This window comes from Solenopsis invicta, unplaced genomic scaffold, assembly GCF_016802725.1.
Source record: "Solenopsis invicta isolate M01_SB unplaced genomic scaffold, UNIL_Sinv_3.0 scaffold_88, whole genome shotgun sequence".
Classification (NCBI taxonomy): Eukaryota; Metazoa; Arthropoda; class Insecta; order Hymenoptera; family Formicidae; genus Solenopsis; species Solenopsis invicta.
In genome coordinates, this window is record NW_024105386.1 from 206,442 (window position 1) to 224,884 (window position 18,443).

At 27.9% G+C, this 18,443-nt stretch overlaps 1 protein-coding gene and 1 long non-coding RNA gene across 3 annotated transcripts in view; both read left to right on the forward strand.

The window, feature by feature from the left end:
* LOC105194419 (tubulin gamma-2 chain) overlaps positions 1 to 18,443 on the forward strand; it is a 48,630-nt gene that overhangs the window by 29,376 nt on the left and 811 nt on the right. For both annotated transcript variants that reach the window (XM_039459593.1, XM_039459594.1), the window contains exons 5-7: positions 5,253 to 5,559; positions 14,941 to 15,072; positions 18,076 to 18,258. In XM_039459593.1, the coding sequence (XP_039315527.1) occupies positions 5,253 to 5,559; positions 14,941 to 15,072; positions 18,076 to 18,258 (622 nt within the window). The remainder of the gene's footprint in view (positions 1 to 5,252; positions 5,560 to 14,940; positions 15,073 to 18,075; positions 18,259 to 18,443) is intronic.
* LOC120360043 lies at positions 7,256 to 8,183 on the forward strand. Its single transcript, XR_005576695.1, has 2 exons — positions 7,256 to 7,475; positions 7,622 to 8,183. It is a non-coding gene; the product is annotated as an uncharacterized LOC120360043 (long non-coding RNA).

The window sequence follows — 18,443 nt, forward strand, 5'->3', positions numbered from 1 at the left end:
ATCGATTCAGTTTTTCTATAAGAAATAATGCTATATATTTAATAGGCACTTTTTAAGAAAGTGCCTATTTTTAAGAAACATTCTGTATATCGATATAAACCCCAATTATAAAATAGCAATAATAGTTTTGTAGATTTACATATATTATAGAATTATGCACACAATAAAAGTAATAATTAAATTTTAATAAACATTGGGAGCATTGCACCCATTACAATCATTAAGCTTTTTCAAACTAATTATTTAATATTCAATATTTCATAAAAAAATATTAGCATTTTGAAATGGAAAAGATATTTCACTGAAGAAAAAAGTTCATAAATTAAATTTTGTTTTAAAAATAATTTTATATGTTTTAAAACTAGTTGAAGTTATGAAAGGGGGGGGGGAGAAAGAGAGAGAGAGAGAGAGAGAGAGAGAAAGAAAGAAAGAGAACGCTAATTCATTTAAAATTAATTAAATTATTAACTTTTTAATTAGTAGCTGATCTTGATATAGGGAAATGTGGAACAAGACGGGATTAAGTTTTGATGATAAATAAAAGCTAGGTTTTCATAATCAACAAATTATTTTTACTTCTTAAATATTTTTTGAATCAATCTTTCAATATGATTATTGTTAAATAAAATCTTCAGAGAATTATAAATTTTGTTTAAGAAAAATTAACAAAAACCGTTTCTCTTTATCTTATCCTCTGGATGAGATAAGATATTGTATTAAGTTTAAAGTGACCAACGATTGGAAATGTTTTGTAACGACTCTAACTTTTTGATGGTCGAGATTCGAATAAATTGCACGACTCGTATGACGAGATGCGAATGGTCGCCGTACTTCTGGACTTGTTCTGTTTCGCGGATTGAAAAACGACGAAGCAGTTAACGAAATTGGACTATGGACTTTAGCTGCTGTATCATATTCGAATTTTAGGCCGCGTTGAAAAAAGTTGTTAGCATTGTAATGTAAAAGTTATATACACACTGAAGAAGACTTCGTAGAGTCAAAACGTCTGTGACAAAAAGTTATTAAATACAAACAACACACATTATACGAACATCATGAATTTTTTGCTCATTCATTGGCCTCTATCATTATTGTTAATTTGTATACGAGCTAATCAGATTATTGATTATTTAATTTCAACTATTAGGCTACGTTCTATTTGAACGCTTACATGCTTCATTTTATCTGCCTTTTATATGTAATGAGCGATAAAAATATGTGGTAAAAGTGATATGTTCTTAAATAAGAAATATATATTATATATATAAATAGGGTAAAGTTGCCTATTATGGGATAGGTTCCTAGTATGATGTAGCGAGGTTTTTGCTACATTAATAAACGAATGTGATTACCATCGTAAACTTACTATTCTTGGAGTGAAATCTATTTACTAGAAAATTCATGATTAGATTAGGGGTGCAGTCGTTAAACAAAAATTTTTTTTTAAATTGGATACTGTCAAGATTTATTGAGATAAGTTTTTAAACTTTGTTTATTACAAAATAAATATTTGATAATAAATTCTGCATCCAATGACAGAGTAAAGTCGTATTAATAGAAAAATACGGGATGTGATGATTTGCTTAATTATAAATATTAGATTTGTTGATCGTGAAATCGCAAAGCGTAGAACTCATAATAGGAGACATTCAAAAATCCTCATTTATTATTGGATATTCTGACTTTGAGAGCTTTCCAAAATGCTATAATAAAATTTTTCATTGAAGACTTTCAAATTATGAGGCTTGAAAGTTATGGCTTTCAGCATGAGCACTGAAACTAAAATATATCGAAGAGAATAGATTTTGGAGAAAATGATATGTACAAAAATTTTTGAATATCAAAAGAGCTATTTGATTGGTCAACTAGATTTTGAGTCTGGAGCCTAATTTGAACCTAGTAAGATCCGAGTCTATAAGACCCATCTCATAAAAAAAACCTTTGTGTGTCATATTACGAATCTTTTTTTTGAATTAGCAAAATTAGCAATTTTGATAAAAAATTTCATATACAACAAAGTTAACAACTATTATTGGTTGCTAACTTTTGATGATGGAACTTAAATGTATTTACTATAATTTCGATATAAAAAGAATTTATTTAATGTATACATTAAATAAATTATTTAATATATACATTAAGTAAATTATAAGTCTTTAAAAAAATATCTCATAATAGGCGACTTTACCCTATATACATATATACATAAATAGTTTATTTCTTGCGCATGCACCTATACATATACTCTTTCTAAGATTTTTATATTTTTCATGAAAGTTTTGGTTTCGATTTCGGATTTGGCCGAAACTAAAGATCGACCGAATATTCGGTTTTGGTTTCGCCGAAAATAAAAAACGTGATTTTGGTCGAACTTTACTTAGAACATGCATTCATATTATAGAGGAACAGCCATAATACTTATGTCACAAGCAAATAAGATAAAATTATAAAGAAATCATAAGAATATATAAATTATGGTTTAATTCAATAACGCAGCTGCCTCGTGAGTAACTTTCACCGAGGAATTATATTTAACACGTATTGATTGTGATTCTTGCATTTAAATCGATACAGAAGATATTTCGTCTTACTTCACCATTCTGTCTTATCCCACCTTCTCCTACAGGATGATCCATAACTGATGATACAACTGACAACGGGATGATTTTACATGAAAAAATAAATTGAAAACATAGAATAAAATCTTTTTGTTTGATGCGTTATTTTCGATATAATCCAATTTTAAAATTCCTATATTTCAACATAAAATTTAAAATATCTCATAAACTATTCATTTTATGATAATCATACCTTAATACTTTCATTCACAGATTATAACAAAATACATAATTATTTTAATTGTATAATAAATATACAATTATTAAAAAAAATGTATGTAATTGTATATTGCATATTGCACCATGTTATTTTATTCTCAATCACACAAATCTGATTTACAAATCGCTATATAGTTTTGTACGTTAAATATTGATAAGCGTTTTAACTGAAATAAAATTTATAAAATTGATGTTTGTGTAATGAACATTTTTTAAGAAGTGACAAATAATCATTTATTACAAATATAACAAAAAATAAAGTTTATAGGACTTTAAATAAAAAAAATAAAAAAATTTTTTCTCATTTTTGACAACGTTAATTTTAGGATATTTTTTTCTAAATAATCAAATAATAAATATATATATCTCGAAAAACATTTATGTAATTATGTGTAGTGGAATACATTTGTATCCCCTCCTCCCTCAGTTCAGTTAAGGATTAAAAACAACTAAATGTATTTATTATATTAATTCATCTCATTCTGAGTGTAAAAATATTTAAATATGGTTAAACATTAAACAGTTTATGAAATATTTCATATCCAAATATGCCAGTTTTCAAATTCAATTATCTTGGAAATGACGTAAACGAAAAAGTTTTATTTTCCGTTTTTAACTTAATTTTTCATAGAACTTCTTCATTTTTTCATTAACCCTTTTCATTAACCTAACCTAACCTAACCTAACTGGTTGCATCACCAGTTACAGAACCATGGAGTAGGAGAATAGGAAGCTAAACTCGGCACTCCAATTACGTTCTCGTTTCGTGTTCCCTATTGGGAGGATGGTCGCTGAAAAGAATAACTTCTTACGGATGAGCGCCATTTGTAATAGTTACCCTAACTTGACTTTTTATGTATTTTCATAGAGTTCAGTGTTTTTACCCGAATATTGAAATATTTATTTATTTGTAAACCAAACATAGAAATGGCGTGTTGGATTTGAGGATGTACTACGAAAGGTGGAAAAAGTGATACTTCGGCAAAAAAAGTCTTTTTACAGCTTTTACTGTAAGTAACATGGAATAATAATTTGTGAAAATGTTCTATGTTTTTTAAGTTTATGTTGTTACTCAAGTTTATGTTATTATATAAGTTTATGTTAATTTATGCATCTGTTAATGTATATGATGGTGATAAATAAAAAGGAAATGAACATAGAAACGAATATTTAATGAACCACTAAGTTTATATTCTCTTATAATGAAAATGTACAATTATTTAAAAAAAGTTGAATAGATATATCAAATAAACTTTTATCGTACAGCATTAAGTAATTATAAAGACTTAAAGTTACTTCGATACATTGAAATATAAATCTCAGACCTTATATTAAACTATTTGATATCAGAGTAAATAAACAAATAGTCTTCAAAAATCGAAATTAATTATTGGTTTTCTTTAATGATTCGGTTGATTCCATTTCACTTGTCAAATTTAATTATTGTAAAATCCTTAATTTTCTTAATTTCCTTGGATGCACACTTATTTCATCCTTAAAATATATATACAATTACAAGGAGTATAAATATATATACCATAAATGTATATACAATTAAAAAGAGTATAAATTAAACAGTATCTAATGTTTTCAAAATTTCATTTAAATTATTAATACTTGATACTTTAATATATCTTGAAAAGGGCATAATCTCATCATCGATATAAATATTAATATGTACATTTGGAAAGACAGCAATTCTTTTTCTTATGCTAAAATCACTTTCAACTTTCGTAAAATCAAAGAATTTGTCGTTTCCAGTCAAAAATCCCCAATCCGAAGAAGGCAGCTCCACTAAATTCAAGTTCTGTTGCAAATATTTAAATTTAATTTCATCTGATGCATGATATATTTCCGTGAAATTTCTTTCCATTATATCCCTAAAATGTAAGTTTTCGTATTAATTACTAATCAAATGTACTATTTCATAATTATTATGTACTTTTTTATAATATTATACCTACCTCTCTGTCGCTTGTTTGACGCAACTTCTATTTTCCATTTCCGATTATTAGACTCAGTTTGTAACACGACGTACACAATTTACAATTAGTTCTCAATTAATATTACTTTGTTGTTAAAAATGTTGCAATACAAATGATATTTTCCAACATTTTCTTTCAAAATTGGATTAACAACTGGCATCTCGTGTATGCGATGTATGCGTGATCGTGAGTCATCACATTTTACATGTGTGAGAGGCTTTTAAAGATGGCGACCATCAGTAAGAAGTTATTCCGTTTAGCGTACTTCCTCACAATAAGGTACATAAATCAGGAACACTTTTGCTTCGCGCGCGCTATCGAGTTCGGTCTCCTATTCTCCTACTCCATGTATAGAACATCCTGTATTTAATATTTTTATTGCAGCTGAAATATATATATATATATATATATATTATATTTTTTATTACAGCGATGTTGTAGTACAGCCCTATAATTCATTATTAACTTTGAAAAGGTTAACTCAATGTGCAGACTGTGTAGTAGTATTAGACAATACTGCTTTAAATAGAATTGCTTCAGACAGATTGCACATTCAGAATCCTAGCTTCACACAAATTAATAAACTCGTTTCAACAATAATGTCTGTCAGTACAACTACTTTGAGGTATCCTTCGTACATGAACAATGATTTGGTTGGTTTGATCGCACCACTTATACCAACTCCTCGCCTACATTTTTTAATGACTGGATACACTCCACTTACAACGGATCAAGAGGTAGTATCTAATGATTTAGAAAAATAAAATTTAAGGGGAGATAATAGTTTAAAGGGACTAAAAATAGTTTTTCAAACATTAAAACAAAAGTAATGAACCAAATAGAAGGATATTTACTTAAATATAATATGTAATACTTTTATTTCTATTTAAAAATTATTTTATTTTGATTTATTAACTGAGTATTTATAACTGAGCTGCAACAGTTATCAGCACAAATCATGCTATTAAAACATAATTTGTGGTGGTTCTTTTTATTGTAATTTTTACAAAATGTTCTTCTGAAAGTATTAATGCTTTGAAAATCTTAAAGGAAAAACTTAAATTTTGTCCTCCGTGTAGAATTTATTCATTTTCAAGAAAATGGTGATTATTTGAAGCAAATGGTGCTTAAAATTTGTGATTATTTTTGTTAATAAAAAAATTAAATATTTTTTTTAAATCTACGTGAAAGACAAGATTAAGTAAAGATTGAAGAAAATGTTTCAAAAATTGTAATCAAATTATCGATTTTTAATAGTATTTAATATTTTTACCTACAGAATAATGAAAGATGTGAATGTTAAAAAAATTAACTCGGCGAGTTCATGGCGAGGTATGACATACCCCACCTTTTCATTGGTATATATATTTTTTTTTATTACGACATTTTAGCAACTTTGATTAGCTGGAGCTAAGGAAGTGTGGGAGGAGAAAGTGGCGGTATCGCAGTGTTGCGTCAGCCGGCGTTCACAATACACACGTGTAAACGTCTACGGGGTTTCTTGCAAAGACTGTACTAATTTTGATTTTAGTTCCTAAGATATTTCTCAATGATATAATAAGATTTTACATGTTTAGTTTGTTCAAAATCTCATGTTGTTTATGTTTTTAGAGTTTTTTTTAGTTCAAGTAAAAGCTTATTAATCTTAGTAGGTTTTTATAACTAAAAACCAGTGCCATTGCTCTCAAGTAATTGTATTAAAATACAAATAATATTATTTGCTTTTTATTGAAATTGTTTCTTATATTATTCCCTTTTACAATATATTGCAGTTATTTGACGTGATTCTGTCGTGAACAAAATTTTACAGACACTATTGTATTATGTTGAGGTATGTCACACCCCGCCACTCAAAGTAATCTTTCTTCACCACATACTCGCCGGGTTAATTTAAAAAAAAAGTATATACATTTCAAATATATTTATAAACGAAGATTTATACTGCACAAAAAATTAGATATATTTTTTATTTTTTCATCTTTATAAAAAACGACAGGTGAAATGAGTTGATTTTTGCCCCCGGAATGATAAAACAATGTATTTTTTGTAGTTTTTCAAGTGCTTAATATATTTCTGATCTCTAAAAAATTTTAATTTGTCGGAAAAGTATTAAACAAAATGTATTAAATATATAAAAAATTATGAGTATATTAATGAAAGTATAAAACAATATAGTAAAATAAACAATATTAAGTAAAAATTGATCAATATATGAAATACACAAATCAATAAGGTGAATCTTGATATTGACAGTATTTTTATATGAATTTTACAATTTCTAGCAAAAAATTAATAGAATACAGAAAACAATAATAAAACTATAATAGAAAAAAACTATAATGAAAATTATAGAAACTGTAACTAAAAATAAATATAAAAATAAAAACAATATTAAAATTATAATACAATTAATGATTGGAAAATAGGCTAATGAGAGTTAGCGCGGGTCAAAGAGCGCAATCACAAGTATCGATATTGAATCATTTATTCAATTCTAAATTACAAAACGAACGTTTTGACTCGCTTTGGAGTCATTTTCAGCAACAAAAAATAGTACAGACAGTAAAAATAGAAGCCGTCATCAGTCATCGAAAACGGGAAGCATCCAAGCCAACGGTTTGACAAATCCATAGTGGCATTTTTAATCGTGAAGGTATTGCAAGAGATAACACTTAACTGTATAACTGTCGTATAATTATCTTGAATCTCGAAAAATTATTCTAATTGAAGATATATTTTCTTGTCGCCGTGTCGCAAGAAAAGACACTTCACTATATAATGGTCAAATAATTATTTTAGATGTCGAAAAATTATTTTAGTTGCGACTGTATGGATCCCCATTCAAGCTGATGACGATTAATGAAGCTTGAGATAAATTTTGTCTGTAGAAATTAATTTCTCTTGACGAAGTAAGCACTCAAACGTTACTCGTTTACTCGTAATACTTTATTTAAAAATCTTAACATTCTTAAACACGTTCAATTACTTTCTTCTTTCAATTTTATTTCCATTCTAAACTCCTTTGATCCTTCCTCCTTTCTTTCTTTTCATATTCTATTCAAAAATCTTTACCTTCTACAACACTTTGAATTCTTTCCTCTATTCAATTTTATTTCCATTTTACACTTCTTCGATCCTTCCTTTTTATATTATTTTATTCCTCTCCTTTTCTATGTCTTCGTTTCGCATTTTTAAAAAACTTTACTAAAATACATGATTTTTTATTAGGGAGATTTTTACTTTTATGACACAAAATATCAAAATGTCATGTAATGTTAGCACATTATTAGAAAAAAACTTCAAATTGGTGTTCAATTGATATCTTGACTTAATTATTCTTTATTTAAAAACCTTTACCTTCTCCAATACCTTCAATTCCTTTCTCCATTCAATTTTATTTCCATTTTAAACTCCTTCAATCTTTCCTTTTCATATTATTCTATTCAAAAACCTTTACCTTTTTCAACACTTTCAATTCCTTTCTCCATTTAATTTTATTTCCATTCTCCATTTAATTTTATTTCCATTCTAAACACCTTTGATTCTTCCTCCTTCCTTTCTTTTCATATTATTTTATTCAAAAATCTTTACCTTCTTCAATAACTTTAATTCCTTTCTCCATTCAATTTTATTTCCATTCTACACTCCTTTGATCCTTTCGCCTTCCTATCTTTCATTTTTACATTATTCTATTCCTCTTCTTTTCTTTATCGTCATTTCACATTTTTAAAGAGCTTTACTAAAAAATATAAAATTCAATTTGAGAAATTTATATTTTTATGACACAAAACATCAAAATATTATGTAATATTAGCACATTATTAAAAAAACCAGTGTTCAATTGATGTGTTAATTTTATTCATCCTTTATTTAAAAATTTTAAGCATCTCCATCACCTTCAATTTCTTTCTCCTTCCAATTTTATACTCCTTCGATTTTTCCGTCTTCCTACCTTCTTTTTTTTATTATTCTATTCCTCTTTTTTTCTTTATCGTCATTTTATCTATTTTTTATATCTTATCATTTCACATTTTTAAAAAGCTTTACTGAGAAAGATAAAATTCAATTTGAGAAATTTATATTTTTATGACACAAAACATCAAAATATTATGTAATATTAGCACATTAATAAAAAAAAAACCTTCAAACTGATGTTCAATTGATGTATTAGTGTTATTCATCCTTTATTTAAAAATCTTTACCTTCTTCAACACCTTCAATTCCTTTCTCTTTTCAATTTTATTTCCGTTCTAAAATCCTTCGATCCTTCCTCCTCCCTTCCTTAATTTTCATATTATTCTATTCAGAAATCTTTACCTTCGACAACACCTTTAATTCCTATCTCCATTCAATTATATTTCCGTTCTACACTCCTTTGATCCTTTTTTTTTATATTATTCTATTTCTCTTCTTTTCTATATCTTCATTTCACATTTTTAAAAAAACTTTACTAAAATATATAATATTTTATTACAGGCATTTTTATTTTTATGACACATAATATCAAAATATCATGTAATATTACATTATTAAAAAAAACTTTAAACTGGTTTTTAATTGATATTTTGACTTATTCATTCTTTATTTAAAAAAACTGAACCTTCAACTCCTTTCTCCATTGAATTTTATTTCCATTCTACATTTTTTCAATCCTACCTCCTTCCTACTTTCCATTTTATGTTATTCTATTTCTCTTTTCTTTATCTTCATTTCACATTTTGAAAGGTTTACTAAATTAAAATTCTATTTCAGAAATTTTTATTCTTATGACAAAACATCAAAATATCATGTAATATTCGCCTATTATTAAAAAGAACTATTAAACTGGTATTTAACTGCTGTCTTAGATTTATTTATTCTTTATTTAAAAATCTTTACTTCTCTAACACCTTCAATTCCTTTTTCTTTTCAATTTTATTTCCATTCTCCTTTAATCCTTCCTCTTGCCTCCCTTTTATTTTATATTATGCTATTCTTTTTATTTGTTTATCATTTCACATTTTTAAAAAACTTTACTAAAATACATAATATTTTATTTAAAAAATTTTTATTTTTATGACGAAATATTATAACATCATGTAATATTCGCCTATGTTTAAGAAAAAAAAACCTTTAATTTGGTGTTCAATTGATGTCTTAACTCTATTTACCCTTTATTTAAAAATCTTTACTTTCTCCAACTCCTTCAGTTTTTTTGTTCATCAATTTTATTTCCATTCTACACTCCTTCAATTCTTCCTTTTTATATTATTCTATTCTTCTATTCTATATCTATCTTTACTTCACATTTTTAAAAAACTTTATTAACAGAAAATATTCTGTTGAAGTTTTCATTTTTATGACACAAAATGTCAAAATATCACTCAAGATATTCAGGATTTAAAAGTATTAAAAAGTACGTTTTCCACTTTCTTTAATTCTTTTCGCCTTTCTATTTTATTCCCATTTTACATTTCTTCAATTCTTTCCCCTCTCTTCCTTCTTTCTTAAATTAATTACTCTTCTTTTTTTACTTTATTGCACATTTTTGAAAATCCTTACCAAAAGAGATAATGTTCAAAGGAAAGATATTTTCATTCTTGGAACACAAAATGTCAAAATATCATGTGATATTTACCTATTATTTAAAAAAATCTTTAAACCCATGTTTATTTACACGCTTAATTTCTTTCATCTTTTATTCTAAATTTCTAAACTCTTTACTAAAAAAATAATGTTTTATTAAAGAAATTTTCATTCCTAAAACACAAAATGTAAAAAAAATGTGACATTTATCCATTATTTAAAAAAATCTGCAAACCCGTGTTCATTTGCACGCTTAATTTCTTTCATCCTTTCTACTCTAAATTTCTAACTTCGCGTTCTTTAATTCGTATGTACTTTCTATTTATTTCCTATTTTACACTCCTTCAATTCTTCTTCCTTCCTTTCTTCTTTCTTACATTAATTCATTCCTTTTTTCTTTATCTTTGTCACACATTTTTTAAACTCTTTACTAAAAGAAATAATGTTCTATTAAGTACTGGCGATAACGTCTAACATTGACAATGCCTTGAAAATTTTATAAATCGTTTCTATTTATTATCTGAACACATGTTTAAAATTTGAAATCGATCCTCTAACTGGTTCACGAGTTATTCAACTTTAAATTTTGCATGTACTTTTGTGGTGTAGCAGTACATTTCCACTTATATCAACGAAATTATAAAGGAGCAACATGTTCTAAAACTTTGTTTATGAGTAAATAAAATATTGAGCAATATTCCCAAAAAAAGTTTATATCGATTTACTAACTTGTTGTTAAAATATCAATGATAAAACGATGCGAAATTTCAGTAAATGACAAATTTCTGAATGGGCTACATAACCACATTCTACTTTGACTTGTATAAAGTGCTAGAAGGGCAAATTATGTTAATGGTATTTATTTAAATATCTTATGGATTTTTAAGATCCATTTGATATCTGATATACTTAAATTGCATTAATATGCGTCTAGTTCTTTCATTTCTTACCGTTGATTTCTAGTAAAATTCACGTCCAAAAGTTTTTTTTCGACGATCCCAAAAATTGCAATATATACAAATATATTTATTTGTAGTGCCAAACATTATGTTAATTGACATTATTTAAGTCCTATATATGATACAAGTACATATGGTGTACATCTTAAGTTATAAAAACGTAGAATTTCATCAATTTTAAATTTAAACAACTTTTATTTGGGATTGTATAGCCAAAACATCCTTAAAGAAAATTTTATTTTAATAATAGAAATTATAAATATCAGATGATATTTAGCCGTTATTAAAAAAAAACTTTTAAACACATGTTCAATTACATTCTTAATTTCTTAAACCTTTACCTTCTTCGCTTTAATTCCTTTCTTCTTTCTATTTTATTACCATTTTACGCTCCTTCGATTCAACCTCCTTCCTTCCTTCCTTTTTACATTATTTCATTACTCTTCTTTTAATAGCATTTTAATAGCAATATTTTAATAATGTTAAACAAAAGTATTCATTCTTTACTTTATTTTCGTCGCACATTTTCTAAATTCTTTACTAAAAAAGATAATGTTCAACTAACCCTTTCAAGACGGTTTTTACAACTAATGGTACACATGTCCTATAGACATACCTAGAGTCTAGAAAGGATTAATGAAAATTTAATTTTAATAACAGAAAATCGCAAAACATAATATTCACCCATTATTTAAAAAAAAAACTTTCAAAGCGTATTCAATTACATTCTTAATTTCTTAAATCTTTACCTTTTCCACTTTCTATAATTCCTTTCTCCTTTCTATTTTATTACTATTTTACATGTCTTCGATTTAACCTGCTTCCTCCCTTCCTTTTTACATTATGTCATTACTCTTCTTTTAATAGCATTTTAATAGCAATATTATAATAATATTAAACAAAAGTATTCATTTCTTCTTTTCTTCACCTTCGTCGCACATTTTTTAAACTCTTTACTAAAAGAGATAATGTTCTATTTTAAAAAATTTCATTTTAATAACAGAAAATCGCAAAATATCATAATATTCATCCGTTATTTAAAAAAACCTTAAAACACGTGCTCAATTACATTCTTAATTTTTTAAATCTTTATCTTCTCCGCCTTTTTTAATTCCTTTGTCCTTTCTATTTTATTACTATTTTACACTCCTTCGATTCAACCTCCTTCCTTCCTTCCTTTTTAGATTATTTCCTTATTCTTATTTTAATAGCATTTTAATAGCAATATTACAATAATATTAAACAAAATTGCTGAAAATGAAGTATAACACAAAGTATCAATTCTTTATAATGATATTATAATTATAAATAAAAATGTTTAATAAGTTTTATCTAAAATCGTGAAGTCCAAACGGAAAAGAAAAATCTTCATCAACGCAGGAAACAGACCCAACACAATATTATTATTACTCCATTAGCCTCGTGATGCATGTAACAGTTATGTCTATTACCTGTCAAAACGCAATCTTTATCTTCGTCGCACATTTTTTAAACTCTTTACTAAAAGAGATAATGTTCTATTAAAGAAAATTTTATTTTAATAACAGAAAATCGCAAAATATCATAATATTCACTTCTTATTAAAAAAAAACCTTAAAATGCGTGTTGAATTCTTAATTTCTTAAATCTTTACCTTCTCCGCCTTCTTTAATTCCTTTGTCCTTTCTATTTTATTACACTCCTTTCTATTTTACACTTCTTCGATTCAACCTTCTTCCTTCCTTCCTTTTTATATTATTTCATTACTCTTCTTTTAATAACATTTTAATAGTAATATTATAATAATATTAAACAAAATTACTGAAATTGAAATATAACACAAAGTATCAAGTCTTTATAATGATATTATAACCATAAACATAAACGTTTAATAAGACTTATTTAAAATAATCGTGAAGTCGTCCAAACGCAAAAGAAAAGTCTTCATCGACGCAGGAAACAGAATCAACACATTATTACACCATTAACCTCGTGATGCATGTAACAGTTATGTCTATTAACTGTCAAAACGTAATCTCCGCGATGACAGCAGCTCGCGAAGTAAGCACATCGAAAGAACCAATCAGCATTACGGAAAAGCTAAAATTCAACAATAAATGCGACTATCGATTTAACATGGATTTTCTAAGATAGGAACATGAATTTTTTCAGATAGGATATTTTTTGGTACTTATGCATTTGAATTTGGCGTTGTTTATTTTCAACCCCCTGACTTTTTGTGTAACGTTCAGGTAAGATGTAATATTCTGGACAGTTAATACGCATTCGGACTCGAAACCGTGAGTACGTGTTGGTGTGAAACGAGTAATGTTTGAGTGCTTACTTTGTCAAGAGAAATTAATTTCTATAGACAAAACTTATCTCAAGCTTCATTAGTTGTTATCAGCTTGAATGGGGATCCACGAGTACATACAGTCGCAACTAAAATAATTTTTCGACATTTAAAACAATCATTTGACAATTATATAGTGAAGTGTCATTTCTTACGACACGGCGACAAGAAAATATAGCCTCAATTAATAAGAATAATTTTTCAAGATTCAAGATAATTATACGACAGTTATACAGTTAAGTGTCATCTCTTGCGATACCTTCACGGTTAAAAATGCCATCACGGATTTGGTAAACCGTTGACGACTTGGACGCTTCCCGTTTTCGATGACAGATGACTGCTTTTATTTCTATTGCCTGTACTATTTTTTGTTGCGCTGAAGATGATTCCAAAGCGAGTCGAAACGTTCGTTGTACTTTAGAATTGAATAAATGATTTAATATCGATACTTGTGACTGCGTTCTTTGACCCGCGCTGCCTCTCATTAGCCTATTTTCTAATCATTAATTGTATTTAAATATCGAGAGTCCGGAACTAATTAATTGTTTAAAATTATAATAATAAAAATCTACAATAGAATACAAAATACTACAAAAAAATAGTCCTTGAAAAATATTATGAGTAACAATGCTTTCAATTCTCGTAGTTAATGTTTAAAATACTTTTCCATGGATAATACCTTTATTTTTATAGATATTAATAAGTTTTTGTTATGAAAACATAAACTATTAGGAATGAAAGCATTATCATGTTAAATTTTACAAACAGGTAAAACCGAATTAATTCGTAATGTTTAACAATAACTTACAGAACTAGGATTTAATAGCTCCATATATTGATTTTAATACTTTTCTAATCAATTAAAAAAATTTTTTGAAGTTACACCTAGATCCAATAGCTCAAAAACTACAAAAAAAAACATTTTTACTTATCACACTCTGAGGGCAAAAATCTGGTCAATTTATTGTTATTTCATTTTTCTTTAATTATGCGTCCATTATATTATTAAAATACTTGTAGTATGTATTTAAAATATAATTTTGTATAATGTACAATAAGGTGTTAATTAATGAGGTCCTTTTTTGGTGTAAAAACTTCAATAATTTAACCAATCATGTGTTGCCATTGGCTTAGTGATTGACTTCGTCTGATTCGTCTGACTAAGATTGCTGTGATTTTTGCACTAGCTACACTGAAAAAGGACCTCATTAATGCACCTTATTGTACATACATCTATATTTATAAAAATTATTGGGAAATAGGGTGCATCCGTGAGAAAAACATCTGTCTTGGATGTAATGCGACGATTACTGCAACCAAAAAATATGATGGTTTCTACAGCATTGGACAGAAACGCATCTCATTGTTACATATCTATTTTAAATATAATTCAGGTAAAATTTTTATTAAAGGAGCTTTCTATTAACTCAAGCTATGTAGGGGAAAATATATTAATAAAGTCATCGATTGCATTAAATTTTTAACATGTCATTGTACTTTTTCCATTTATTCACGGTAATATACAAATATTGACAAGTTTCTCCGAATTGTGCAACGCATGTATGAACTTGTAAATGTTTGTGAATTTAATTGTGAACTTATTAGTGAGTACTAAAATCTGTTTTTGATCGGTATGACTATTTTTAATTTGCCAATTTGCATTACATTCGTATACAATATTACAAAAGACTTCTATAAATAAACTTTTTTGTTGTAAAAATTTTTTGAATTTTAACATCCGCCAAATTGAATCTATATTTAAATTTGTAAATTTTAATTCGGATTCGTGTTAAATGACTTACAAAATGCTTAAGGTTCATCTACAATGGAGATAGTACGAACGTGAATTTTATAACGGCAAAAATATATTTATCTCCTTATCTTATACACAACTTTGATTGGCTGGCAGTAAAGCGTTAATTAAGAAGTAGGAAATGGAAATAAATTATATCACTTATTCCTAGTGTTATACCTAACTCTATCGATAAAACTCTCTTCACACTCATACAATCTTATTATCTCCATTGTAGATGGATCTTTAAATTTAAAGAAATATAGTTGAAAGCTATTTGTTAAATAATCTGTGATCTAAGTTTTCCGAAATTCCATAAATAATATGGGGTATCTTAATAATCATAACCAATACAAAAAATTTCTTTTGAGGGTTGAAAGTCCTAACATACTTAATTTTGATTACAATAAACTTTTCCAGTATAGTCACATAGTTATATGACAATGCGTGAAAATAACTTTTTTTGCAACTAATTTCTCTAAAGTAACAAGTTGGAGCAATGTGGAAATCGGATTCATATTCAGTGTTCAAAAAATTATAAAAAATGATCGTTTTAGTGTTACTTTTCTTAACTGCAACAGTATACAGGGTGATTCAGAATAATCCGTTGTCTTTCAAGGGACGTATTCCTGGTCGAATTCTAAGACAATTTTTTCTTTGCCAAAAATTTGTCAGCTTAGATTTTGAAATATCAGCCGATTAAGTTGGCGTATCACGAGTCGAATACAGATGGTACGCAAGGGCGGCGCACTCACCGTTACGCGCGGGTGTGTCGTGAGGTGCCTGCTGCGCTCAGCTGATACAACACACAAGTCTCTTTCCCCTCTCACTCTCTCTCTCTCTCTGTCACATTGCAATGCTAGCTTTAACTTAAAAATGTAATTAATTTTCTTTTTAATTTTAATGATTTTAATAAGTTCCAGGAAATTTTTTGTACAGTCGAAGAATCGAACAAAGAATTGCACGAAATTTACAAAAGTATTTACATCTCAAGTTTTTAGAAACAGTAGTCCTTTTTTTTGTTGCAGAGAGAGGGGGAGGAGGGAGGGAGGGGGAGAGAGAGAGAGAGAGCGCGCGAGCGAGCGCGTACGCGCGCGCGCGTGCTTGCATGAACAAGTTTGGACATGCATTTACTTACGTATTATTCTGTACAGCGATCAATTACTTGTCTCCACGAGACAGACCAAAGTTTCCTTGATTTTCTCGTAAATTATCACTTTAGTATCATAATACACAATTCATTCACTTGATCGATAAAACTTGAGTAACTAATTAACGATCACTTCGAGTAACGATCACTGCAAACAATTATTAGTCATTTGGCGTGCGAAAATATGTAGCTCGATAAAACTTGTGTTTACGTGCGACGAACAGAACAACACGTGTTTACTCGACAACAGGAAAGAGCCGACTGATTTTATGGGTTACGTTATGATCGAATAAATGCGTGATTGGTCGAACAGAAATTAGAACGCGGCAATTTAAAAGTAAAGTAGTGATTATAAATATTGTTTTTAATAATAAAATTTATTAAAAAATATTTTTCTATTTATTTTATTAAAATTATTTTTTTATATCAAGAGTTTCTACACTGAGGAAAAGTTGAATTTTAATAAATATTTGTTTGAATACTTGCAATGACATAATTTATTAAATATAATTGAATATTTCTTTAATACAAGAATCACTAATGAAATTTAACTAGCATTCTTTTACTGAATAAATATTTATTTACATTTAATAAATTGTGTTATTGCAAGTATTCAAATAAATTTTTTTCTCATTGTCAGTGTAATAATTTGTTAAAACCAAAAGATTGTTGCTTGAAATAAATTATTTGGTTGCCCTAAAAAGGGCAGATTAATTCTCTTCGAAGAATTTTCTTCATAACAAGTGCTCAAAGTGACCACCATCTATCGTGATGCAGGCTCTCTCTCTCTCTCTCCCTCCCCCCCTATCTCTCTCTGTGACAAAAAAAGTACTACTGTTTCTAAAAACTGGAGATGTAAATACTTTTGTAGATTTCGTGCAATTCTTTGTTCGATTCTTCGACTGTACAAAGAATTTCCTGGCATTTCTCTTATTAAACTCATTAAAATTAAGAAGAAAATTAATTACATTTTTAAGTTAAAGCTGGCATTGTGATGTAACAGAGAGAGAGAGAGAGAGAGAGAGAGAGAGAGAGAGAGAGAGAGGGAAGAAAAACTTGTGTGTTGTATCAGCTGAGCGCAGCAGGCACCTCACGACACACCCGCGCGTAACGGTGAGTGCGCCGTCCCTGCGTATCATCTGTATTCGACCGGTGATACGTTAACTTAATCGGCTGATATTTCAAAATCTGAGCGTTTGACAAATTTTTGGCAAAGAAAAAATCGTCTTAGAATTTGACCAGGAATACGTCCCTTAAAAGACAACGGGTTATTCTGAATCACCCTGTATATGTATATCTATATTTAATTACTTATTACAGCTTCTAAGACCCATTCGAAGAAATAGCTTTATAAGTATTCACTTGATAGGCTCCTCACATTTTTTTTTCAAAATCATAAAAAGTTGAGTTTAATCCTTGTAAGTTGAAAATATTAAACAAAGAATTTTTTAATAGGGTGAAGTAGATCCAACACAAGTGCATAAATCTTTACAAAGAATCCGGGAGCGAAAACTCACACAGTTCATTCCGTGGGGTCCTGCTAGTATACAAGTAGCTCTCTCAAGAAAATCTCCTTATATACAAAGCACACATCGCGTTTCCGGTTTGATGTTAGCTAATCATACTAATATATCATCGGTAGGTATTGATTATTATCAAAATTTATTTATTATTCCCATATATTATAACACAATGTACAGTCGTGGTCATTAGAGTTGCGACACTTTTTCTTCAATACTTTTTAGAATGTAGACTTGCTCATCGAACAGCGAACGTAATTGGTTCGTACCCGTAGATCCAACCAAGTGTCGCGAAGAAAAAGT